This window comes from Physella acuta, unplaced genomic scaffold, assembly GCF_028476545.2.
Source record: "Physella acuta isolate Inbredline_101_S28 unplaced genomic scaffold, ASM2847654v3 ptg000583l, whole genome shotgun sequence".
NCBI lineage: Eukaryota > Metazoa > Mollusca > Gastropoda > Physidae > Physella > Physella acuta.
In genome coordinates, this window is record NW_026732102.1 from 342,377 (window position 1) to 369,752 (window position 27,376).

Below are 27,376 nucleotides of genomic sequence, written 5' to 3' on the forward strand. Positions count from 1 at the left end.
AAAGTAGGAGATAGAGAGCGAGCCCGAAGCCCGCACATATTATGTTTAAATAAAAAAATAAACCGGTTTACTTCTAAAATTGTCAAATAATACGTTAGGCTAACTAGCTTGACCCTATTCGATCTTTATCTTGCCATTTGTTTACATTCTAAACAGTTGGTCGAACTTTCGTTTCCTTATTCACAAAAACCCACTGATGTCAATCTTAGCTTTTCAGGAAATAAATTAAATACAAAGATGTAAGAGACCGACGTGAACTCAATGACATTCTATCCGGAATCTGAAATTGAGACTTTCGATTACATGATGACTCTACTAAGGGGCAGAGAATTGGCGTTTAGAGATGCTGTTTATATTTTTAAGCAATTGTTTTAAGTTTGTCATCTTTTTTAAAAACACATCAAATTTCAACAAATTTGTTGCTTGCTAATTTGTTTTTAATTTCAAACTATTGGCTGATCTTTGTAGAATATTTAGCCTGAAACAGGTTACAGGCCTATCTGAGTAAAGTAGGATATAAACTTTTTTTTAAAATAATAAGTTGAAAATTTTAGGGGCAGACTAAAATTTCCGGGGGGACGGACACTGTTAAAAGTATATATTTTCTATATAAATTCCATTTCGTTCGGGGGAGGAGCGGGACTCTGCCCTAAGAGCAGTGTTTCTTCCAGACTTTTTACTCCGGGGGGGGGGGGGGGCGGTAAACTTTCTTCGGGGGGGGGGGGCGGACACTGTTAAAAGTATATATTTTCTATATAAATTATATAAATTTCATTTAGTTCGGGGGGGGGGGGGGGCGGTAAAAAAATTTCGGGGGGGGGGGGGGGGCTTCGCCCCACCGAAGAGATGCCTGGAAGAAACTCTGCCTACGAGATTCCTGGAAGAAACTCTGCGCAAGAGATCTCTAAGATGAGATCAACATAATCTATATCTATTTATATATTACTAGATCTAAATGGTATGTTAAATGTTTTGCTGTCTTATTTTCTGTGCGATAAAAACGTATTGCCAAAAGGTTTATTAAAATAAAGATTTAGATCTAGTTCCATAAGGTCTAATTTAAATGTTTCAAAGCGTTAATGCTACTCCGCAAAATAGTCTTAAATACATGGCCTTTGACCTTTGAAAATTCCTTCGACTTGGGATTGCCAAATTTGTCAACCGGAAGTGAGTAACACTAACTTCCGCCATTGAATTGTATACTAAGTCTACAAAGTTGAATAATAATTTATGACTGGAAGGTAAGTCTCTTTACTTCATCATTCACAACTTAATTATTTCCTTTAAATTCACGGCGCAGTAGCTTTGTATGTTAAATGTAGATCTAGATCGATATCTTGATCTAAATTGCCCCATACTGCACTCAACCGCAGAAAAAATGTGAAGTCTGCTTTGCTGTCTGCTGAGGACCTTGGCAAACTTCATGGCAGGTTTTAAATTCTAGAATGCTATTTGAATAAACAGACCGCTAAATATAGATATAGATCTAGATCTATTTTGAATTTTAAGAAACTAAATTTATTTTGAAAATTAGTATGGCTCTAGTCTAGTTCTAGGAATTTGCTTAACATTTCTGCTTAAAATTTACTAATAAAATTAAAGGGCAACTACTTATTAAACAAAGTTGTAATTAGTTTAAATGGGTTAGATCCCTTATATTAAATTTATAATATGCCCACACTCAGACCGGCAAGAGAATAAATATAAATTCCTCCATTTAGGGACCCCCCCCCCCCCAATATATAGATTCTACTTATGGCAAAGGGCTCTAAACTGCTAAACCTATATAGTGTATATAGGGCCTATAATTTATCAAAATCGAATTCTGACAACTTTTTTTGTATAGCAGCCATAAAAATAAAAAATGCATTAGGCCTACAGCTTAGCTTAGGCCTATTGGGCCTAGGCCCTAATTATTATTTTTAATTAAAATTATACTTTATCATACTTTGTTTTTATACAAGGTTTTCTTTTAAGTTGTTTTGAACAAGACATGTTTGTTGAATGACAAGATTTGCTTGATACCTGTAACAGAAGAAAAAAAACAATACTAGACCCTAACAGATCATTGGATACTAACTATAGGCCTATAGTTTTTATTTAACGTTTATTAACTATGTCTTGTAGGCCTTTATTTAGAAAAAAAATTAGGAATAGACCTACATATCAATAATATACCATGAACAGTCATATTGTTTTTTTTTGCAAGCTTACAAATAATTTGTAAATGTTAATTTTAATAACAAAAAACAAAAAAGAAAATGATAATAATATCCTTTGAAATAGTTGTCATTTGAGAAACTTAAATATAATTTTAAATAGCTAAACATAACCATAATTATTTAATTCTTTACCTAGCTCCCCTTGCCTAATCTCCAATACATCACTGTAGTTATTAATGTATTGACAAAACTCTTGTTGTATCCAGCTTGTATGTTTGGCATGCTCCACTTGTGTCAGTGTTGTATCAATATCTATTGTGTTAGTCGGATCACCCAGGGATAGTATGATGTGTAGGCCAGTCCTGCACACAGACACAGATTGTGTTTCCTTCCTGCTCCAGGGATGCTGACAAGTGGTCTGGGTTGCTGTAAAAATACTTTACACTGTCTGCACTATTTGATACAATTTTTTATTCCACCATTTAAAAAAAAAAGAAATTTTTTAACACTTTTTTAAAATAACTTTTGCAAACCTTATAACAAATCTTACAGAAACAAATACCATACCTATAGTTTATAACAGAAATACTTTGGATATACTTTGTATATCCTATTGGACATGAGAGAAATAGATAGATGTAAACTTGTTTAGTAAGGAGTTCTCAAGATGACCTGGTTTTAACAGGAGTTGTTAGTTATGTAGGAATGCATTGTTTTACTCGTCTTAATTAATGGCATGGCTCTGTGGTAGACATTTTACATTTACTGTACTCTACATTGTCTTTCTTTTTCTAACTTACGTCCTTTTTATGATACTTATCTACCTTTTATTTTTAAAAAATGAATATGGAGCATAGATAATGCTTTTTGATTATAAACTATATTTCTTCTTATTTAAATGAATGCTGAATATAGAACAAGTTGTAATGGTATTATGAATTAGTTCACACTAATTAGAATTTTACGGTCTCTTAAACCTTTTTTACTACATGGCATTTAAAAGCATTTACATGTCGCCCATAAGTTATCTTCTCAATGAAAAGTATGAAAAACCAAGGATTTCATACATCTACCAGCCTTCTTTATTTCTCTTACTTTAGTTTGTGCTGACAGCTGTAACTATAGTCATGTAGGATCATCTTAAACCTTGTCTTTAGAAGGATTACAGTATCAGTTACATCCACTTAACAAAAGATTTCATGAAGCTAGACTATTTTTATCTGCTGTACAAATGTATGGTAACAAAACAACCTCCCCGAGAGTGGTGAGAAGAGCTGAAGTAAATCTAGCTGCTTGTTGTTGACTGTTTAATCCTGACGTGTCACCACTTGAAGTTGGGTGCAGCGCATCACTCCACTCAGTAAGAGCTCAGCTCAAAGATAAAGTTGTGGTGTTATTCTTTGGGTATTTGAGTCAATTTGACGTTTGCGCCTTCGTGAATTTTGAAATGGAGTTTATCACGAAGCTGGAGAGATTTCCTGAGATTCACGTAGAAGAGTACAAGGAACCAAAGACACCTGATGATGATGCCGTGTCTGATAATTCCAGTGTTGTTGTCCTCTGTGACAGGTATGTGGGGTGGTTTTAATGGTGACATTAGATCTTGATTGTCTTGTAATTCCAGTGTTGTTGTCCTCTGTGACAGGTATGTGGGGTGGTTTTAATGGTGACATTAGATCTTGGTTGTCTTGTAATTCCAATGTTGTTGTCTTCAGTGACATGTGTGGGGTGGTTATGATGGTGACATTGAAAGATCTTGGTTGCCTTGTAATTCCAATGTTGTTGTTCTCTGTGATGGATATGTGGGGTGGTTTTCTTGTATTGGTGACATTAGATCTTGGTTCTGTTTTATCGACTTTGACCAAGATCATTTACAAATGGCAAGGTGTAATTAACAATTTTTTATTTATTTTTCAACATAAGATTTTTAAAATTATTTTTCTTGAGGCAGTAAACCATAGGTTCCCAAACTATTTTCAGTGGTGACCCCATTTTTATAATAGCCCAGTGACTTGCAACCCCCACATACAATTTTAAAAAATATTTTTGTTTGATTTTATCTACAAGTCGGTGACCCCCAGAAAAACCCTTTGCTGCCCGTACGTACATTTGGAATCCATGCAGTAAACAGTTTAACTAAAATGTACCTTATTTGATTTTTAAGCACTTGCTCTTCTGGTCTGTGGTTGTCAATCTTTTGTCTAAAGCCATCTTATATTTGAAAAAAAAACTGAAGAAATTTACTAAGTAGTGAAAGATGACCTGTTCCCATTGATGCTCAAACCTGTAGCTAAGTTTCTATACAGATTAAGAGTCAAACCCTCCACCCCCATGTTTGCTTAGACTGAAATTTTAAACAAACATTTCTCAAGATGAAAGGCTGCTGGGTGTATGAATAGTGTATGTAACGGACATGCCATTTCTCTAGTGGATGCTCACAGGTTTAGCACAGTCTACCCACAGATAAGTAAGTTCATTACTGTGTCCGTTATATCTTCTACACTTTTTATACTAGATATTTTAAACCATTTTAAATGTGAAACTTGTGTAAGTGTAATGTAAATATTCAAGTCTGTGTTATTCTCAGGTATTCATAAGAAATATTTTGTATTGGATGTAATATATATCTCCTTGACTACACTATTTAGTTTTCTGCTAATTTATTTACTTTATATTAAAATAACATACCTTTGCTAGAAGGCTATTAATAAGGTTGATGTGTTATTGTACTGTTTTATCAAAGTAAAACACTTATTGTATAGAAAGCTATCAACAAAGCTGATGTGTTAATTAGTTTCATTTTGTACTGCTATCACTAACCATTGATGTACAGCAGTCTGTTGTGTAAGTGTAAGTAGTCACTGTTAATCTTATCAGATACAACTTGGGTAACCTTGTGTATATCTCCATCCTGTTGTTTATTGTGTTGACAAGTATTGGGGTCTACCATATGTTATCTTACTGAATGGTGTTACTGTTTTTCTAGTGCTACTTGCAATAAAGGCCCTTATGTCCTAGGCACAAAAGGGAATAGATGATGTGCAACAAATGATGAAAGTCATGTTAACTAGCACATACTCCAGTCAGTGTAGTTTGATGGTCATTGTGCTGTAATATTTTGATGTCTGACTGGTAGTTTAGTGGTCAGGACACGACAAGTCAAAATACTGGATTATAGAGATTCCTCTTTAAGATTAAATCATCACTAGACATTACATCCCAAGTCTAAATACTGGATTATAGATATTCCTCGCGTCGCTTGATTTAAGATTAAATCATCACTAGACATTACACCCCAAGTCTAAATACTGGATTATAGATATTCCTCGCGTCGCTTGAATTGAGATTAAATCATAGCCACACACAAGCCAAGGTGGCGGCAATACTAATAAGATTACGTAGAGTATGCTGTTGAAGACGTTATCTTTATACCATACAACAGCGTGGCTCGGGTATGTCGTGCGACGCTGTCACCTACACCCATACACGCGTTCATTGAATAGTTGCGTCTCTCGTGCTGATAGAAGTGTATGGAACTGTCTTAGTCAGTCTTAGATCTCACCAGAGGTAGTTTGATCAGCAGTGTCGGCCCCCGTGTTGGTGTATGGAACTGTCTAATAGATCTCAACAGAGGTAGTTTGATCAGCAGTGTCGGCCCCCGTGTTAGTGTATGGAACTGTCTTAGATCTCAACAGAGGTAGTTTGATCAGCAGTGTCGGCCCCCGTGTTGGTGTATGGAACTGTCTAATAGATCTCAACAGAGGTAGTTTGATCAGCAGTGTCGGCCCCCGTGTTAGTGTATGGAACTGTCTTAGATCTCACCAGAGGTAGTTTGATCAGCAGTGGCGGCCCCCGTGTCAGTTAGAAGTGTATGGAACTGTCTTAGATCTCATCAGAGGTAGTTTGATCAGCAGTGGCGGCCCCCGTGTTGGTGTATGGAACTGTCTTAGATCAGCAGTGTCGGCTCCCGTGTTGGTGTATGGAACTGTCTTAGATCTCGCCAGTAGTTTGATCAGCAGTGTCGGCTCCCGTGTTGGTGTATGGAACTGTCTTAGATCTCACCAGAGGTAGTTTGATCAGCAGTGGCGGCCCCCGTGTTGGTGTATGGAACTGTCTTAGATCAGCAGTGTCGGCTCCCGTGTTGGTGTATGGAACTGTCTTAGATCTCAGCAGAGGTAGTTTGATCAGCAGTGGCGGCCCCCGTGTTAGTTAGAAGTGTATGGAACTGTCTTAGATCTCAGCAGAGGTTGTTTGATCAGCAGTGGCGGCCCCCGTGTTAGTGTATGGAACTGTCTTAGATCTCAGCAGAGGTTGTTTGATCAGCAGTGGCGGCCCCCGTGTTAGTGTATGGAACTGTCTTAGATCTCAACAGAGGTTGTTTGATCAGCAGTGGCGGCCCCCGTGTTAGTGTATGGAACTGTCTTAGATCTCACCAGAGGTAGTTTGATCAGCAGTGGCGGCCCCCGTGTTAGTTAGAAGTGTATGGAACTGTCTTAGATCTCACCAGAGGTAGTTTGATCAGCAGTGGCGGCCCCCGTGTTAGTGTATGGAACTGTCTTAGATCTCAGCAGAGGTTGTTTGATCAGCAGTGGCGGCCCCCGTGTTAGTGTATGGAACTGTCTTAGATCTCAACAGAGGTTGTTTGATCAGCAGTGGCGGCCCCCGTGTTAGTGTATGGAACTGTCTTAGATCTCACCAGAGGTAGTTTGATCAGCAGTGGCGGCCCCCGTGTTAGTGTATGGAACTGTCTTAGATCTCAACAGAGGTTGTTTGATCAGCAGTGGCGGCCCCCGTGTTAGTGTATGGAACTGTCTTAGATCTCAACAGAGGTTGTTTGATCAGCAGTGGCGGCCCCCGTGTTAGTGTATGGAACTGTCTTAGATCTCACCAGAGGTAGTTTGATCAGCAGTGGCGGCCCCCGTGTTAGTGTATGGAACTGTCTTAGATCTCAACAGAGGTTGTTTGATCAGCAGTGGCGGCCCCCGTGTTAGTGTATGGAACTGTCTTAGATCTTACCAGAGGTAGTTTGATCAGCAGTGGCGGCCCCCGTGTTAGTGTATGGAACTGTCTTAGATCTCAACAGAGGTTGTTTGATCAGCAGTGGCGGCCCCCGTGTTAGTGTATGGAACTGTCTTAGATCTCAACAGAGGTTGTTTGATCAGCAGTGGCGGGAGGGAGAGCGTAGGAATGCTAGTTCCAAAAGACCCGAGTTCGAGTCCCCGGGCAGATGACTCTTTACTGAGGACAAAACCCTACGAGAAAACTCCAAAATCAAACAGTTGGTGCCTTGCAAATTATTCTTGAGTAGACAAAGGTTAAGGAAGCAAACGCTGACAGAAAAGCACGAGATAGGCAAAGTCACCTGGCCATATGGCTCGTATGTATATTGATTAGAAATACTCAAGGTTGTTTGAGGAAATCCCCCCTCCAAAATTACAATTTAGAACGAAGTAAAAGAAGAAAATCCAGATGACGTAGAACTCACGTGTTCTTTCAATGAGATCAGCTGGTGTCATAGTGATGGGGACGCAGTAAAACAATACACTGAGCTAATGCTATGATGTGTATGGTATGGATAATTCAGTGCCCCACCTGAAGACACACCTTTTGTTTTTGTATTCATCGGATGCTTATACAAGTAATCGAAGAAAGTATCACTAAAACATCGATTAAAAGTCACAAAATTAATTACTGGAACGGATTCGCACGTATTATGTACGTATATGTATTGCATATTGTATTGTTGTTTTTTTATGTCTATTTCTGCCTTTATACACACACCTTGTCGGCTTTTTATCTTGATCCTAGGCTTTGGGAAGAGAGTTAGAAATGTGATTGAAGTGTAGTTGTTCGGCTAATTCAAAGAAAAATTAATGTATTCATTCGTCAGAGTCATAGATTTTTTTTTTATTTATTCGGTTTGTAAAGAAACGAATAATACAACATACACACATACTTCACACACAGTGAATTAAAGTGACATTCCAAAAGATAAAACACTTAACAAAAAATACCGTCACTGTCTCATTTTTGTTTATCACGGTCAACGTGCCCCCCCCCTCCTCCACGTGAAGATGCACCAGGTGTGTGGTAATGGCACCAGGATAATATTGTCTCAGAACCTGACTACCCCCTACCCACCCATAGCGATTCTTTTGTGTGTTTGTTGAATATATAATGGTTTTAAGCAGCCGTCGCCATGAACTGTCTGTCACGGTTGACCTGCTTATCCCCCCCCCCCCCTCCCTCCTGCTGAAGACGCTCCTGTTGTTGTGTGTAGCCTGGAGCCAGTGAGCGGAACGGTTAGCACTGACACGGCGACACAGCCACGTGTTGGAATGTCAGCCCTATCGCCCGCCCCTCTAATTTTTACACCTGTTCCGTATTTTGATATATATTTAACTTGCAGTATCTCCTCCTAGCTCGTCCTTTAGCCTGCGAAACGGTGTGTAAGAAATAAGTCGAATTGCCAAGTTTGACCGAATTCGTGAATTCATTCGTTTGTATTTAGTTCGTGTTTTTATGACACCTGTCAAATTTAAAAAAAAAAAAAAAGCGGGACTCTAAAAATGAATGTGAGGTAACGGGGAGGGGCCGGTGGGGGAATACCCTCGAGCGGGTCTCCTCGTTTGTCCGATACAGGCGCGTCACGTGACCGTTTTATTATGATAGCGCCTACTTGAGTGAGTGGAGTCGTACAACTTTGTGTGGGTGCTTACGGCGATTTGTTTATGTTGTGGTGCTCCGGTGTTAGGGCGAGAAAAATATTCGGGGATATTTCGTTGGATGGTACACCGTGTAACACGATGTGCTGGTGACATGTGCAGTTTGTTGTGTGTACTAGCGTGTGTTTTGGTGTGTTGTGTTTCTGACAGGTGGTGTTGAGCTGTCGCTGTGAAGTATTCATAGGACACCTGTTGTTATTGAAGTGGGAAGCTACGTTTTACCGTCTATGGTTTTTTTAATGTGCTTTCGACTGGTTTTTTTTAATAATCGGTGGTCAGTGTCAGTTTTTTTTTGGCCTTGTTGGACAATACTCTCCCATAGTGGACAGCACTGTTGGAAAGTCCCTCTCTTGTATGGACAGTACTCTCCTTTTGTGGATAGGTTGGACGGTACCCTCCTGTTGTACTTTAGACAGCACTGTTGGACAGTCCTTCTCTTGTGTGGACAGTCCCGTTGGATATTAGACCTTCATTCATTATTTAAACATCGATGTTCTAAACATGTAATCTATCTATATATATAATTCTCTTCTTGGAGACGCTAGAAAACAAGCTGTAAGCGCGCTCCCTACCACCCCCACCCCTACATGGTCTGGTGAGCTGTGGTTCACGCTAAATGTTTACAAGCAGAGCCGGGTTTTGTGACGATTATAAACGTAGGGGGGGGTAACTAAGTGGAGTTTACTTTAACGGAGGGGGGAGGGGGGTTATCGTCCTTAACGAGCTACTTATAGCGTTTTAAAGAAATATTTTCAGTGGCAGCGTTGGTACTGTCGAATTCACAAACTATGAATTACTGAAAAGTAGAAAAAAATCAACTAAAAAGCGGCGTATGATATGCCGCGGGTCGGCTCGTATGTTAGAATACTGTTAATATTTAATCCTTCAATTTAGTAGACATACTGTTCCCCTTTAATATCTCATTGTCTCTGCTATAGTGCAATTACTTGCCGCCGTAGTGTGAACGTTCTATTGTCTCTTCACGCCGCTTGTTCCTACTCCAGCATTAACCAGCGTATCGCCACCAGACCGTGGATTTGTTTACCAGACATTAGCTATGCTGGCTGGCTGGCACATATCTGCCAGACTTGTCTTTTGTCTCAATACATCCGGGGATCGCTCCTATTGTACGGACATGAATTGTTCATGCTCGTCCATATTCTGGGTCTCTCTGCTAGTTTTTATGCTTGTCATATATTGGATCTGTTAGCTAGTTCACATCCATCTATATGCTCTTCATATAGTAATTTTGACATGCTCGTCCATATATTGGATCTGTCCCTCTGGTTCATACTTAGATCTAGATCTAGTATCGTTTCTATACATGTTATGATACTGTATTAACCCCGATCCCCCCCCCCCCTTTCCTGTAATGTATGGAAGAAACGCTGTGGCTTTTAGTTTAGTTCATACTGTATCCCATAAAAAACAAACCATCAAAGTTTGCATTTATAAACGTACATACATTAAAACGTAGCAAATCAATAGTGACGATGGGTTTAAAAAAAACGGTATTTGTAATGTAATGTTACTACTGTAATGCTACAGAATGCTTGCGCAAGAAGAGCTGGTTCATTTAAATGTCATTCAAACGCTGGTTGAAAAATGAATGGAATTTTTTGTGACGGTTTAGACTGGGATAATCTCTAACTAAATGTTAGTTCTGTCAATAGCTATCACTGCGCACCGTCCTCTGTGGATCTTGGTAACACTGATGTACAACCTTCTCTATGTTCAACCTCTCTCTGTACTACCATCTCTCTGTGCTACCATCTCTCTGTGCTACCATCTCTCTGTGCTACCATCTCTCTGTGCTACCATATCTCTGTACTACCCTCTCTCTGTACTACCATCTCTCTGTGCTACCATCTCTCTGTACTACCATCTCTCTGTACTACCATCTCTCTGTGCTACCATCTCTCTGTGCTACCATCTCTCTGTGCTACCATCTCTCTGTGCTACCATCTCTCTGTGCTACCATCTCTCTGTACTACCCTCTCTCTGTACTACCATCTCTCTGTGCTACCATCTCTCTGTGCTACCATCTCTCTGTGCTACCATCTCTCTGTGCTACCATCTCTCTGTGCTACCATCTCTCTGTACTACCCTCTCTCTGTACTACCATCTCTCTGTGCTACCATCTCTCTGTACTACCCTCTCTCTGTGCTACCATCTCTCTGTGCTACCATCTCTCTGTGCTACCATCTCTCTGTGCTACCATCTCTCTGTGCTACCATCTCTCTGTGCTACCATCTCTCTGTGCTACCATCTCTCTGTGCTACCATCTCTCTGTACTACCATCTGTCTGTACTACCATCTCTGTACTACCATCTCTCTGTGCAACCCTCTCTTTGTACACTCCCCCCTTGTGCAACCCGGTCTGCGACAGCTCTCTATCTGAGCAACCCTTTCTCCGTGCAACCTTCGTTCCGTACAACCCCCTCTCTCCATTATTCAATAGTTCTGTCTACCTTTTTATTCGAGGCCTTGATCGTGGGTTCAGGTTAAATGCGAAATGGCGAGGTGGTAGAATCGAGAAAGAAAATGCGAGAAAATTACGATTTTTAACATTTTCTTAGTTATCAAAATGGCGAAGGAAACGAATCCGCACATAGATTAATTTAAAGAAACTCTTCAATGCTCCAAATGATGTGTCACATTACAGTAATTGATCAAATCATCGGCACGTCGCAATTCCGTTGGAGTAAAATTGTCGCAGATATATCCCCAGATGGTCGCCGACTATGTGGGTTTCTGGTACAATGCCAAATAAAATGGCTGTTGACGGGTTTCCGCACACGTCTCGCATTTTACCACTTCGCCGTTTTCGCGACTCGCATTTAACCAAACCCGACCTTGTCGCTGAAATCGATCTACCATATTTACCTACATAATTGCTCTTTCAAAAAAATCTAGTCTATCGATGACGTCCTCGGTACGTCGTTTTGTGCTCCCAATGTGTGCGCTCTCCAAAGTTCAGCCGTCTCGATTGGCTGGGTACCGTGCGATAAGTGTCGACGTACGTGGTGCGGCAACGTTGTTAGTTATGCTTAAATATACACCACAAGCTGTGAGTAGTGTATAATTAACTTGATACAGCCTCACCGCCAAGTTTGGTTTTTGTGTCACATAGATCCATACAGATAGAAATACAGATGCATGGTGTTTTAGTCAGTTTTTTTTGTTTTGTTCGTGGCTTTTAACCGTGTTTTCAAGTTTTTAAACTTTGTGGACGCGTTCAGGAAGTTTAGTGTTTTCTTATTATCGTGTAGGATTTCTCCCGCATAGATATTGTGTCAGAATAGATAGAGTTGTGTCACTGTATGGATGTTCGTTTTGCTGATGAGTTCCCATTTTCTGTATGGTAGGAGTTAATGAATTAGTTGGCTCACTCAGTGGCCTCTATTATCCTGATTGTCGTCTATATAAGGCATAAGGCTAATCTACTGACGTAGTTCATCGATTGTCCTCTAGTTATAATCTGACTGGACATAGTCCTCTAGTTGTTATATTCTAAGGACAGGACATAGTTCTCTGGTTAAATTCTAAGGATAGGACATAGTCCTCTAGTTAAATTCTAAAGACAGGGCATTGTCCTCTAGTTATTATATCCTAAGGACCGGACATAGTCCTGTAGGTAAATTCTAAGGACAGGACATAGTCCTCTAGGTAAATTCTAAGGACAGGACATAGTCCGTTAGCTGTATTCAATGACAGGGCATTGTCCCCTAGTTATATTCTAATGACAGGGCATTGTCCCCTAGTTATATTCTAAGGACAGGGCATTGTCCTCTAGTTATATTCTAAGGACAGGGCATTGTCCCCTAGTTATATTCTAAGGACAGGGCATTGTCCTCTAGTTATATTCTAAGGACAGGGCATTGTCCTCTAGTTATATTCTAAGGACAGGGCATTGTCCTCTAGTTATATTCTAAGGACAGGGCATTGTCCTCTAGTTATATTCTAAGGACAGGGCATTGTCCTCTAGTTATATTCTAAGGACAGGGCATTGTCCTCTAGGTAAATTCTAAGGACAAGACAGTGTCCTATAGTTATATTCTAAGGACAGGAGAGTGTCCTCTAGTTATATTCTAAGGACAGGACATTGTCCTCTAGTTAGCCTCAAGTTAGAACATAGTCCTGTAGTTACGGCCAAGGACAGGACACCTTCCAGTAGCTTTAACTTGCCTTAACCTCCCAAGGCCGGTAACTTTCATGTCTACTTAATGAAACGCATTTCGGCATGTAAAATTAGAAAGGCGTCCTTTGTTGAACGCGCCCAGCGTGAAAGATAAAACCACGGCACCGTTGATCCAATGATATAGTGGTGTCATTAATGTAGTGTATGGCCCTCGTGTTTCTTGTGTCTACGTCTTGTTTTACAGTCACTCCGATACGTGTGTAGGTGATTGGTCATTTGTACTTGTACACACGTAGCTACTCACTGGAAGGTGTGGCGTGTTCATTTGGATTTTGGTCTGTTTCTCATCAGCATTGAGGCCTAGACAACAAACCATGATATAAAACATTGGCACATTACTGATAACAAACATTTTCACATAAGTCATCAACCTTGAAAACACAGCGTGAATAACAGCAACACATCTCATCTATGATGAACATTTCAACATGAACGATGAAAACAAACAACACATCAGTGATGAAACTTCAACACATCAGTGATGAAACAAACATCAACGTAATTCTAACAACCACAACAACACCAACATTCCATGTACACCTTACACCTGTCACAACGGCAGTACACCTTACACCTGTAACAACGGCAGTACACCTTACACCTTGTTACAGCAGTACACCGTACACCTGTAACAACGGCAGTACACCTTACACCTGTAACAACGGCAGTACACCTTACACCTGTAACAACGACAGTACACCTTTCACCTGTAACAACGACAGTACACCTTACACCTGTAACAACGACAGTACACCTTACACCTGTAACAACGACAGTACACCTTTCACCTGTAACAACGACAGTACACCTTACACCTGTAACAACGACAGTACACCTTACACCTGTAACAACGACAGTACACCTTACACCTGTAACAACGACAGTACACCTTACACCTGTAACAACGGCAGTACACCTTACACCTGTAACAACGGCAGCCAAAAGGTGTCGGTGACGTGAGTGTAGCCGGGATTCAGTGACAGCTAGCCGTGTCAAGGGAGACTAATGCTGCCTTTCAAAAAATTAGACAACTCCGTGCCGAACACATTTTAGGCTATAGGCCTACTGTACTTTAGCTGACTAAAATGTTGAAAATATTGTTAAGTGGCGTCTTCTTACTCTTAACATACATATCTCAAGTACAGTTGTGGAACTTGAAATTTTAAGGTGTGAATTACAGTGACTAATGTTTACCGGACTAGTCCAATACCGAACCCCTTCAATACTGCACTGCACCCCATTGCCTAGTCGTGCCCCGAACCCCCGCTGATAAGGTGGGTCTACAGGCTGGCTAACCTAGCTATCACATCCGTTTCTAGACAAAACATGACCTTTGACCCTTGTTGATATCTAGTGTCTCCCGTTTCCTCTAGTAATGAGCCACCAACGGCGTAGTTTGGTTACTCAGTGACTCTATTGATTTCTTGATTTGATGCTGAGTATAGAGGGCCCCTACACTCATAGCTTCTAGCTGTATAAGTCACATAGCCAGCTCCTATAGAAGTAGTTACATAGTAGTAGTAGACACATTTTCTGTACTTTCAATCTGATGTCTAATTACCTCTAAAAATGTGTAGAAACAGAATGAGTTTCTGAGAAACGATTGTGAAATGTTTTACAAAGTGAAGAATTTCTCACCCATGTTACACTAGTCTACTTGGTCTATAAGTTGCTGGTGTACAAGTTGCTGTATATGCTTTACATTGTGTAATTGAACTGTCCTTACTTCACCATGTGGGGTAGTTTGATGCAGTAGATGTAGAGGGTTTACAATTTGTTGTAAATGTGCCAAACTGGAATTCAAATATGTTGATTCAGACACTAGTTTGTGAAATTAATGTCATTGATTCAATAGGACTCTTAGAGATTCTGGCTAAGTATTGTGGAGTAAATGGCATTGATTCATAGGACTGTTATAGATTCTGGCTTAGTATTGTGGAATAAATGGCATTGATTCAATTGTTTACTAGAGATTCTGGCTGAGTATTTTAGGTTCAATGGCATTGATTCAATTGTTTACTAGAGATTCTGGCTGAGTATTTTAGGTTCAATGGCATTGATTCAATTGTTTACTAGAGATTCTGGCTGAGTATTTTAGGTTCAATGGCATTGATTCAATTGTTTACTAGAGATTCTGGCTGAGTATTTTAGGTTCAATGGCATTGATTCAATTGTTTACTAGAGATTCTGGCTGAGTATTGTTCTGTTACCCGAACAGGAAGTGCCACAAGTTCAGAGGTGGCTCTTGTATACTCACATTTACATTTCCACACATGTGATACAGCTTTGTTGATAGAGTCGAGGCCCTTACAACTCATAAACCTGTTGTTATAAAAATTAAAAAGGACAACTCTCTGCAGTTTTCTTTGTTTGACAGTAGTTATCTTCTCCTTTGTTGCTGACACAAAGCAGATCTACAACATATGGAGCTAATCTTTAGGAAATAAAAGTTAACCTGTTTCCCTGTAGGGTCATTGTTGAAACTACATTGTTAATACTACAGTGTTAATACTATATTTTGATACTACAGTGTTAATACTACATTGTGATATTACAATTTGATACTACATTGTGATACTACAGTGTGATACTACAGTGTGATACTACAGGCCCTTGTCAGTTCTAGCTTAAGCTTAATAAGCTCATCAGTGGCACTTTCTTTCTTTCTTAACTGATTATTTGACCTTTTTACCTGAACTTTTTTGTATAACTTTTTTTATGTGACCTATTTCTTTTTACCTGTCCTGTTTATTTTTTATTTAACCTTTTTTATCCTGATGTTTTTTTTCTCTCACTTTTCTTGAATCAATGGGTATATAGGAACACATTGATATCGGTATTTAGTTTCATAACTACCTAGCCTGCTTCTGACTAGTACTTTGTCCTAATTGGTGCCCATGTTTAGACATCTGACCTTGTGTGATTAGCTTTGATCTTACCAATGTGGATTTCACGCTCATTTATCATTTGTTGTCGGTGGCTTGTATGAGGTCACATGACTTGCATAAAGTCAGCTGGTTACAGTTGGGATGTAACTCAGTTGTTGTGTTTATTTTTAACTTGTTTTGTTTCATCTTTATAGAGGATATAAACCAAAAGGTTTAAATTTATAATGTGTTTTTGATACATCCAGCAATAGTGCTATATAACTATCCATAACTATTACTACGCTCAACAATTGTGCTATTTAAACATCTACCAATTGTGCTATTCATACACTCAACACTTGTGCTATAGATGCTATAGAAACATCTACCAATTGTGCTGTTGATACACTCAACAATTGTGCTATTGAAACATCTACCAATTGGGCTATTCTTACACTCAACACTTGTGCTATAGGTGCTATAGAAACATCTACCAATTGTGCTATTGATGCGCTCAACAATTGTGCTATTGAAACATCTACTAATTAGGTTATTCGTACAATCAACACTTGTGCTATAGATGCCATATTGTGCTGTTGATACACTAAACATTAGTGCTATTGATACACTCAACAATTGTGCTATTGAAACAACCTATTTGTGCTATAGTTGTATGCACCTAGATTGCTGATATACATCAGCTGTATTATAGTTTGAACCAGCTAGTGTGCTGTAGTGTGGTCCTAACCTGATTGCTGTAGTGAGTCCTAACCTGATTGCTGTAGTGTGAGTCCCTACCTGATTGCTGTAGTGTGGTCCTAACCTGATTGCTGTAGTGTGGTCCTAACCTGATTGCTGTAGTGTGGTCCTAACCTGATTGCTGTAGTGTGGTCCTAACCTGATTGCTGTAGTGTGTGTCCTAACCTGATTGCTGTAGTGAGTCCCTACCTGGGCCCACCTAGAGGAAAACAAACCAAAGCAAATGACCACCTCAGTACGACCTGCTCGTGGCCTCCTAAGCCTCCAGCGTCTTGATGCCAAGACCCAGAGTCCTTTGTTTCAGAGGCGCAGGGTGGCCCACGGGGTGGAGACTGGACATGAGGCGGAGATGCTGCATTTAGAGCATGATGTTAGGTGTGTATGGTATTGTTAGGTGGTGACAGAGCTTATAGGTGTGTTATTTAACTAACATTGTTTCTCTACACATTGAGACAAGTATTCCATTGAACTGTCGGTATAATTACATAGCAGATGTGAATCTCAATTTAACATTCAAGTATATAATTTTTATTTCTAGATTAATCCCATAATGCAACAAAAAATTATAAAATTTTTTTTATTCCTTAACTTAATTCTCTTGAAAAATTTTAATATCCCGACCCAAGTTGTCCTTAAGCTGATATGTATACCAGACAGCAGGAAGACCCCCCCCCCCCCCCCTTATAATGTAACCCTAGAACTTTGGCTCCCTTCTAAATGAGGTGGCTGCTGACATACCTGTTCAACTGGTCCCTTGCTACATGTGCTGTGTACTCTAAAAAATGAAGAAACCTGATCTCTCTTCTCTACCAGCCTACAAAACTTTCAGGCCTGGCTAAACACTGCTGGGTAACAAGAATCACTTAACATAATCTTTTGAGTGAATATTTGATATTAATTGTATCTTTGGCTGTGCATGCTATGATATGCTTCATATAGTCCCACCAGGCAATATAATGTAAGGATATGAACACTCACTGCTTGTGATGGTTCAGTTGCCTCTTGTAACTAACATTGCTACCATTGACCACCTTTGTGGTTTACTTTGTTTACATTTTCCAGTTTACACTTTTTTCAGTATCAATACAGGTTTGGCATGCTGTTTTGAGGCACAGGATTCCTGGAACTCACATGGTATATTTGTATATTATTGTTTGTGTGAGGCTCATATGATTTTTCTTTTTTCTCCAGTACCAATATGTCGCTGGGCACCGCAGTCTGCCAGCGCTGCTGTGATGGGTTCCGCATGGATGAGCAGATTGTCAACTCTAATGGTCTCTGGCATACACACTGCTTCGTGTGAGTTTTTCCCTCTCTTGCAATATTTGCAGACACTTTTTTTTTACTTTTAAAATTAAATTTCAAAATATTTAGTTAAAATATGACACAGACGTTTTATAGCAGCCTACTATTAGAGTCAACAATCTAGTTAAATTTTTATCACATCTACAAACACACAAAACTGATATTTGCTCTATTAATCTGCACCAGCTAAATATTAACATTCACCTTAGATTAATAAGTATGCAAGTTAACACACCAAATTTTAATTAACTGACAAACATCACACAGTAAGTGTTGCTTAGTTTAAAATACACATTCCTATATAGTCTATTTTGAAATATTTAAACTGAAACTCAGAAACATTTCATGAAAAATCTTATTTTTTTAAAAAGTACATTATTTACCTAAAAATATGCATTGTTGGATAACCATGACTGCTTGATAAACACTGACTGAAATGTTAACCAATTGAATTTCCTTGATATCTTAGATGTGCCCAATGTTTCCAGCCTTTCCCTGAGGGAAGGTTCTTTGAGGTAAGAAATATTTGTATTTACCTACAGCTTTCCGCAACATATTTTTATTTGATAATTAGATAAAAATTTGATTTTACAACTGTTTATAAAAATGCTAAACTTATTTTTACATAAAACTTCTGCCTTTGAATTTGAAAAGAATTGATTTAAAATGTATTAATTTGGTTTCTTGGTTTTGAAGTCTTGTCTTAGTAAAATATAAATATTTTTAATAAAAAGTATATTTTAAAAAATTAAGTTTATATTTAAGTTTATAGGATGATGCAATGTGTAAAGCTTTAACTGTAAATTTGACTTTTCCCTGCACAGTTTGAAGGAAGAAAGTATTGTGAACATGACTTCTGTGTACTGTTTGCTCCTAGCTGTGGAAAATGTGGTGCGTTTTAGTTTTTTTTTTAAATATTGGAATTTGCTCTTTCATGAAATTATGAAAGGATTATTTGGCTAGAACCATGCACTTCTGACTTTCATTGAATTTCTTGAGTTGAATTGTCAAGGGCAGCCTATAGTTAAGCTAATCTATCACAGGCAGTGTATAATTTAAACCAAGAATTGAACTTTTAGGTTACAAATCTTAATATTCTTTTATTATATTGACTTTATCATCTAATGATTACTTAAGCTTCATAAAAATAAATATAAGGCTAATCAGTTGCCCAGTTACATGGTATTATTGTTACTTATTAAGTATATAAAAGTAATTGTGTTGTATTATATTGTACCACACTGGATGTATTTTAATTATTGTAATACATGTTCTAATCACAGGAGAGTTCATCAGTGGGCGTGTCATCAAAGCCATGAATGCATCCTGGCATCCAGAGTGCTTTAGGTGTTTCTCCTGCGCCAAGATTTTGGCTGATGAAGGCTTTGTCAAGAACCAGGGGAGGTAATGCTGTTTTATTTCTCTAAATAAATGCAATAGCAAATAATTAAACATCAAGATTCAGGAATTAACAATACTACATTTTTAAAAAGGGAGAATTAAAAACTATTTTTCAAATTATGATTTCTATGAATAGTACTCTTATAAAGTGTTTGTTTTTTCTCTTAATAGAGCAGAATATATGAATGTCTTCTTATAACTTATTAAATGTTTTCAAATGTCTTTTTTACAGGGCATTATGTAAAGACTGCAATGCAATGGAGAAGGCTAAAGGACTTGGGAAATACTTCTGTTTCAAATGCCAGTAAGTTTATAGATGTGATTTACACTAAACCCAGCAAGATATAATGTAAAGCCTACAGTTAGCAATCTTAGTGGCAGCTTAAGTCAACAAATCTATCAACTCCAGGTTATCTTCAGAAATAAAGATCACATTTATCCTCTTGATAAAAATAATTTCTAAACAAGTGTTTCTAAAATTCTGGTTTTAAAAAAATCTTGATATTCGATTTGTGCTAAAGATGTTAGACTATTAATAATTGATACCATCATAATGTAATTGTACTGTTCATTAAAAAAAAAAATTACTTAAATGAATTGTTGATGTGATTGATTTTAGCTCAATTATTGATGGAGGTCATCTGAAGTGGAAAGGTGAAGCTTACCATCCCTACCACTTTAACTGTCATTCTTGTGGGTAAGTAACACAGGGAGGTAATCACCATTTTCCCCCTCTTTACTGTTACATGGGAGGTAATTAATGTTTTTTTATGGTTATAGCCCTAGGCAAAATTTCACACAGAAAACTGAATTTTTCATTTTAAGTGTGATGGTTAAAATAATTGCTACAGGCTGATGAATCGGTAGTATAAATTAATCAATCCTGAGATATTAAATTAGCGTCTGTCAAAAGTTAAATTTACACTTTTCATTTTATTTGATATTAAGAGTAATCATTGTTTATACCTAATGACAAATATGGCAGTATTAAAATAAGTTTCGATCCAGACAAAAATTAAATTAGAAGGATCTAAGTTAAAAGATAGGTTAAAAAATTTTCTTTTTTATTAACATAGTGTCTTTCAAAAGTTTTTTTTTTATTTGGTCTTACTGAGAGTAATGATCATTGATTATACCTAACAAGAAATAGGACAGTTTTGATCCTGACAAAAATGAAATTAGAAGGATGAAGAGTTTGAAATGAATTTCTTGGTTAAAAATTCGGTTACAAATAAAAACTAAAACTTTGTTATTAGCATAGAGCTGAAGGAGGACGCCAGAGAGAAAGATGCGGAGCTATACTGCCTGCGCTGCCACGACAAGATGGGAATCCCCATCTGTGGAGCCTGCAGGAGGCCTATAGAGGAGAGGGTGGTGCACGCGCTGGGGAAAGCCTGGCATGTTGAGGTAAGGGAACCCCCCCCTCCCCCTCACACACACACACACACACACACACACACATGTATTATAATAAGGAAGAAGGGCTAGGATATATTTTGTCATTGATTAAAATATTTGTCTTAATTTTTTCTTTTCAGTTTAAAAATAAGTGTTGTATTGTTAAATTTGCTTTGTAGAGATGAACGTAGTTGCATTAGTTAGGATTTTTTGGACAAAGTATCATTTATTTTTGTATTTGTTCACCTAATGTTCCTTCTTGGAAAATATTTTTAGGCTGTTTGTTTACAGTCGATTTGTAAGTTCACGGAATATTAACTTTCAAATTACAATTTTTATTCTTCAGCATTTTGTGTGCGCGAAGTGTGAGAAGCCATTTTTAGGCACCCGGCATTATGAGAAGAAAGGTTTGGCTTACTGTGAGATCCATTATCACCAGGTGAGTTTGGTTTTAGTTAACTTAGCTGGGGTTCTGGTCTAGGTTTAAGTAGAGTTTGGATTATCTACATTGGCTTTAGTTGTTTTAGGTTAACTTGCATTAGCTGGGGTTCTGGTCTAGGGTTAAGTAGAGTTTGGATTATCTACATTGGCTTTAGTTGTTTTAGGTTAACTTGCATTAGCTGGGGTTCTGGTCTAGGTTAAACTAGAGTTTGGATTGTCTACATTGGCTTTAGTTGTTTTAGGTTAACTTGCATTAGCTGGGGTTCTGGTCTAGGTTAAACTAGAGTTTGGATTATCTACATTGGCTTTAGTTGTTTTAGGTTAACTTGCATTAGCTGGGGTTCTGGTCTAGGTTAAACTAGAGTTTGGATTATCTACATTGGCTTTAGTTGTTTTAGGTTAACTTGCATTAGCTGGGGTTCTGGTCTAGGGTTAAGTAGAGTTTGGATTATCTACATTGGCTTTAGTTGTTTTAGGTTAACCAACGTTTGCTGTATGGGACTGTATGGTCGAATGGTATAGCATGCCACTGATAACCTAAAAGTCTCAAGTTTGAATCTAGGTTCAAGTCCGTAGAAGTCCACCCAGCTAAGTAACGGACTAAAGTTAGGGAAAGTAAAGGCGGCTGGACATAGTGCTGACCACATTACCCCTTCATATGTCGAAGTCAGAGAAACAGGTGAACTACTAAACAGGTGAACTCTACTTCACTTGCCCCAAGGACCTTCATGTTTAAAAATGAAACTTTACTACCTTTGCTGGGGTTATGTTCTTGGTTATAGCCGAGTTTGGATCATCTACCTTGGTTTTAGTTCTTTTAGGTTAACTAGCATTAGCTGGGGTTATGGTCAGAGTTTGGATCATCTGTCACTGTGTACATGTGGTTGGTTTTGTTGTAGTGAGCACAGTTGCTAACTTTGAGGCTTAGAGTTCAAAATTTAGGTCTTAGTTAAAATTGTGTCTCAGGCATGTTGACTAAACTCAGCTTAAGTGGGTACCTAGCATAGGACACTAAATTACAGGTACAATTATCAGTGCAAGGGTTGTGTATGACTCTGGATAACGTCAGTGATCTAATCATAAAACTGAGGTGACTTATGACTGAAGTGACTTATGACTGAAGTGACTTATGACTGAAGTGACTCATCATGACTGAGGTGACTTATGACTGAGGTGACTTATGATTGAAGTGACTTATGACTAAAGTGAACTAACACAACCTGTTGATTTCTCTCCCCAGCTTTTCGGCAACATCTGCTTTGTGTGTAATAACATAATCAACGGTGATGGTAAGAATATTTTGTTTTATCCCCTCAATCTTTGTTTTTAATTTATCCTGTTATGGGTCATCCTAAACTGACATGGGGGAGGGGGGTCCAGAAATAAACTGAATTTTGACTTATTTCACGTTTTGAAGAACTTTTTGTTCAGAATTGTTTGGTGTTATGTCATTTAAAGTGAGAGAGGTCTTACTTTTGTGATGTGTGACTGGGTGGGAGGGGGAGGCTAAAATTGTCCAGAAAAGCTTGACATCATTTATGGATAACCCCTATTTATTATTGTTTGAAAGTTGACAAAATAACTTGAGATGTTGCTCTCCCATGCACTTCCTTTCCTCCTTTTAGTTTTGTAAACATTGATAATTAATTGAAACTTGTTAAATATTTATAATCACAAATGTATTTAGGTATATCTATATACCTATATTTTATCAATTAAAACTTAAGTTTGACATTCACATTTTGAAAATTATTTTCAAAATAAATTTTCATTGCTCATTACCTCCCTTACATTATTGTGTGTACATCATTTATTACCTCCCCTACATGATTTGCTCTGTTCTGTGTACAGTGTTCAGTGCATTCAACAAGGCCTGGTGTGTCAACCACTTTGCTTGTTCTATCTGTGACAAGAAGATGAGCCAGAAGTAAGTCATGCTTGTCTCACACTTTAGTACAGACATCCCCTAAGTAGCCATCTTGTTATCACCCTGTTAAACCCATCTCTATCGTACCTAACTTACTTTTTCATCAATTATGCTTTACTTAATAACAAGATAATGTAATTAATGTTTTACTTTTACCTATGATTCAACCGATAATTTAAATACAACCACTCCTTTACAATAGTAATTTATTTATTCATTACCGGTAACAACAATAGGGACTGAGGCCTTTTTTCACATTGGCCATTTAAAAAAAAAAAAAAACTGAGAAGTAAAGTAACATAGAATTTAAATTTGGAATAATGAAATAATATTACATAGTTATAATACACAATAGGATTGAACTGAGAATATAAGCAGATGTATGAGAAATGGTGCAATGTAAGACTAAGCTATTACTGTTCAAGTTATGATACTTCACCCAACAGTAAAAATTCAACCCCCCTCCCCCCCCATGTGTGTTGCAGGACCAAGTTCTTTGAGTTTGACCAGAAGCCCGTGTGCAAGAACTGTTACGACAAGTTCCCTGGGGAGCTGAAGAAGAGATTAAAGAAAGCCTACGATGAAGCTGTTAAATCAGGGAAAGTTTAGACAACTCTAGGAATTTAATATTTTTTCTACCATAGCGGGGAAATACTCCATTATATTCATACTAGTTAAAATATTAATTTTTTTTAAATTTACGTGTTTGCATGCGACTATTAATAATATACATTTTTTGTGTTCGGAACTTCAAGTGCTTTGTCTTAACTGTGATAACTCTTAAGAGCTAAATTTAGAACTGACTAAACAAGATTTGTTGTTGAGAATAATTAGTGCATTACCTGAATCTTAGAGTTAGATGATTTTTTACTGTCATGAGACTTAAACTTGTTTTGTTTAGATGCAATTATTACTTGCAATGTAAATCTTTGCTATAAGTGTCTGAACTTTAACATATTTGTTGTAAACATTGGTTTAATTTTGTCTGGACATTGGTGTATAGTGTGAAACAATAACACATTTTGTTGCATTAAAAAGCTAAAGAAAATTGGCTGTCTATGAAGACTAGTGTCAAAATTACACAAAAGGGATAAGATTGAAGGCTATACTGGTTGTGAACTTGTATAGATGGAGTTTCAAACATGTCTTTTTATCTATTCATATGATATATTAGCCATACCAATTAGGGCTAAATAGATCTGAAAGAATCCTAATTATTAGAGCTGATCTAGTCTTCTGGTGTTAAAATATTTTATAATTTAATGAAAGGTATAGTTGTAGTAAGATTATAGAATGTTTGACTTAGTTGCAGAAAGACTTGATGATTGTAGATTTGTTTTCTTGAGGTAGTGTTGATAGTTAAGTAGTTGGGCTGATAGTTAGTGGGGATGGTGGAGTTGGTAGAAGAGATAAGTGATAAGTTTGGATCAAGCAAGTCCCTAGGTATATAATTAATTTTAAACAATCAGTACCCTATCATGTACCATGGAAGAAGGGGACATAACCAGCCCCATCAAATGTTAATGTTGTCATGATTTCAGTATAACCTTCATTACTCTCACACTATTTTATTACCCTGTTACCTGTGCTAACAATGTGGTGCTAGCCTTGAGCATGTATTACTGTAATGTATCAGGTTTGTGTGGATTCTGGGAACTCAAATACTGAACTTTTATTTTATTTTTATTTTAAAAAGTCAGTTAAAACTAGATTTTAATTTTCTAAAATTTTTAGACAGAATTTACTAGCAGAATTTTTTTTTCTTTCTAATTTTGAGGTCACATGTTGAACATTATGATGATGACAGTGATTTGTGTTATTCTCTTTTATTTATCAATGGAACATCTTGCAAACATTTTTGTTTATATGATACTAGAATACATTAATTTTACATAATATTATTGAATTATTTATTTGTTAGTAAACATGTATGTTGTAATTATACATTTTCAAAAACTTAAAGCAAACCTATTTTTAATTTAAATATATGCACAACTGTTCAGATGTTGTTTTTTTTTTTATAACTTTTAATAAACTGAACCCACAACTTACAAGGGAGAGTACTTGTTTCAAGGGAAATAATTTATTTATTGTATGAAATTTTTTGTGTGCCTTTAAATTTAAATCTTAATTACAATTTTTGGAGGACAGAATTAAACTGTTGATGGTTCATTTTGATTATGATTAGGCGTTTTCTTTTCTGCAACCATTAAGTGACAAATTTTGCTTCACCTGAATCTCAACTTATTTACCACTTAAAGCAATGTTTTTCTTCATATCTCATGTCATTTAATTAACCTTATTACAGTGTTAGTTGTCATTGGAAAGTAGTTAGCTAATTTCTAAACAAATATAATTGAATAGGTCTCTTTTGATAAACCTGTCATTTATCTGAGGACATTTTTTTCAAATTCTTTTTATGTTCCATTTGTATTAATTTGTTTTCTTTTTTATCTTTGGTACTGCATACAACTCAAGATAGAACTGTGAAACACCAAAAATATTGTTCAAATACCATTTTTGCTGTTGTTTTTGTGTGTACTTTCTTCTTATAAAGATCCCCTATGTTTTAATGGTATGAGTACATCAAATCTTAATATTGTTTTTTGTAGTAATTCTTGATGTACATAGAACCATCTTAAACAAGTGTTATTTGAGCTTTGTATTTCTGAACATATGTTTACTTCTTGCATGTACTATATTGGCTGTATCGATATCTTCATGTTAACCAATGTAGACCCATCTTGTTCCATTGTAGCTTAACTTCATGTGCAATCTTTAAGACATGTGTCTATGTGTTTCTTGATTTGTCCAAGACTAGATTTGGTTACTGTAAAACTTTTACTAGTCAGTGTTTTCTAGTTACAAGCAAACAGTAAAAAAAAAGTTTTTTTACGTAACTCAATTTGTCTTTCTGCACTGAATTACTGTATTTTAAAACTTTGATTTCTTATGCTTTACTAACTAAAAAAAAAAAAAGAAAATCGATTCACATGTTTAGTTTTTCTTTCATTGATTTTTTTGTATTTCTTGGAAAGGAAATTTTCTACAAAAGAAATCCAGATTTTAAATTGATTTAAATTTTCTGTGCCTAATTTAGTTTTTAAATTAAAAAAAAAGTTAAAAAGAAGTTAATTTGCTAATTAATGAGTGAATCCATGATGTACATCTACCTGGGACATGGAGTTTATTTTTGCTTCTGTATGTGAAAGTGTACCATGGTTAATCTGATATGGCATTACTGGTGCCGTAGTGATGTATCAATTTTTAACATTCTGCGACTTTTTTTATACTGGTATACCAATAATGTAGATCGTGTTATCTCTATCCCTGTAATGGTGTAACAATAATGGTATACAAATGGTATAGATTATTATCACTGTCCCTATAGTGGTGTACCAATAATGGTATACAAATGGTATAGATTATTATCACTGTCCTTATAGTAGTGTATACAAATGGTATAGATTATTATCACTGTCCCTATAATGTTGTACCAAATGGTATAGATTATCACTGTCCCTATAATGTTGACTTTTTTGTACCAATAATGGTATACAAATGGTGTAGATTATCACTGGCCCTGTAATTTAGTGTAATGGTGTACCAATGGTTAACGTGCTAGATACAAGATCATACTTGGTACCTCTTATCTACAAGATTTTTTTTGTTGTACTGAGTCTCTGGGAATCTGTACTAGAACCTGTAGGTAAGGAGTTATCAAAGGGAAGTAAGCGTTGGGCTGTTAAATTTATCTTGAGTTGCTGTCCTTTCTATATTAAAAAAATATTTATTATCAGTATCCCATTTTAATTTTTAATTAAACACAGGAGTAAACTTGTAGGTCAGAGGTCACCAGATGCATGCATGATTGCTTGAGGATATTTCTTGTAAGGAAACATCAGCTCTTACATAATAAAAACTGCCCATATAAGTGGGCTGTGAGAAACTATTGTCTTGTGTTTTTCTTTGAGCTGGGCTGTTATGGTGGGATGGTAGATGGTCGGACCCAATGTTGGTGGATGAGAGATGGTGGGACCCAATGTTGGTTGATGAGAGATGGTGGGACCCAATGTTGGTTGATGAGAGATGGTGGGACCCAATGTTGGTTGATGAGAGATGGTGGGACCCAATGTTGGTTGATGGGAGATGGTGGGACCCAATGTCGGTGGTATGGGAGATGGTGGGAC

General features: G+C 37.3%; 1 protein-coding gene across 4 annotated transcripts; it reads left to right on the forward strand.

The window, feature by feature from the left end:
* Positions 1 to 1,155: 1,155 nt before the first annotated feature.
* On the forward strand, positions 1,156 to 27,135 carry LOC131947130 (LIM and senescent cell antigen-like-containing domain protein 1). Of its 4 annotated transcripts, none has more exons than XM_059308238.1 (12): positions 1,156 to 1,241; positions 17,906 to 18,013; positions 18,489 to 18,534; positions 18,844 to 18,910; positions 19,303 to 19,423; positions 19,653 to 19,724; positions 20,040 to 20,117; positions 20,677 to 20,827; positions 21,165 to 21,257; positions 22,500 to 22,548; positions 23,111 to 23,186; positions 23,672 to 27,135. In XM_059308238.1, exons 1-12 carry the CDS (start codon positions 1,231 to 1,233, stop codon positions 23,793 to 23,795), a joined length of 996 nt encoding a protein of 331 aa, XP_059164221.1. In that variant the 5' UTR covers positions 1,156 to 1,230; the 3' UTR covers positions 23,796 to 27,135. The 4 variants fall into 4 exon arrangements, with proteins under 4 accessions (XP_059164221.1, XP_059164220.1, XP_059164222.1 ...); XM_059308237.1 differs by lacking the exon at positions 1,156 to 1,241 and adding an exon at positions 3,308 to 3,731; XM_059308239.1 differs by lacking the exon at positions 1,156 to 1,241 and adding an exon at positions 3,787 to 3,807.
* The last annotated feature ends 241 nt before the right edge of the window (positions 27,136 to 27,376 follow it).

Coding starts and splice junctions, on each gene's coding strand:
- LOC131947130 (XM_059308236.1), top strand. CDS start 16,938: ATGACCACCTCAGTACGACCTGCTCGTGGCCTCCTAAGCCTCCAGCGT. Junction 17,090..17,905: donor CATTTAGAGCATGATGTTAG/GTGTGTATGGTA, acceptor TTTTTTCTCCAG/TACCAATATGTCGCTGGGCA. Junction 21,258..22,499: donor GTGAGATCCATTATCACCAG/GTGAGTTTGGTT, acceptor TTCTCTCCCCAG/CTTTTCGGCAACATCTGCTT.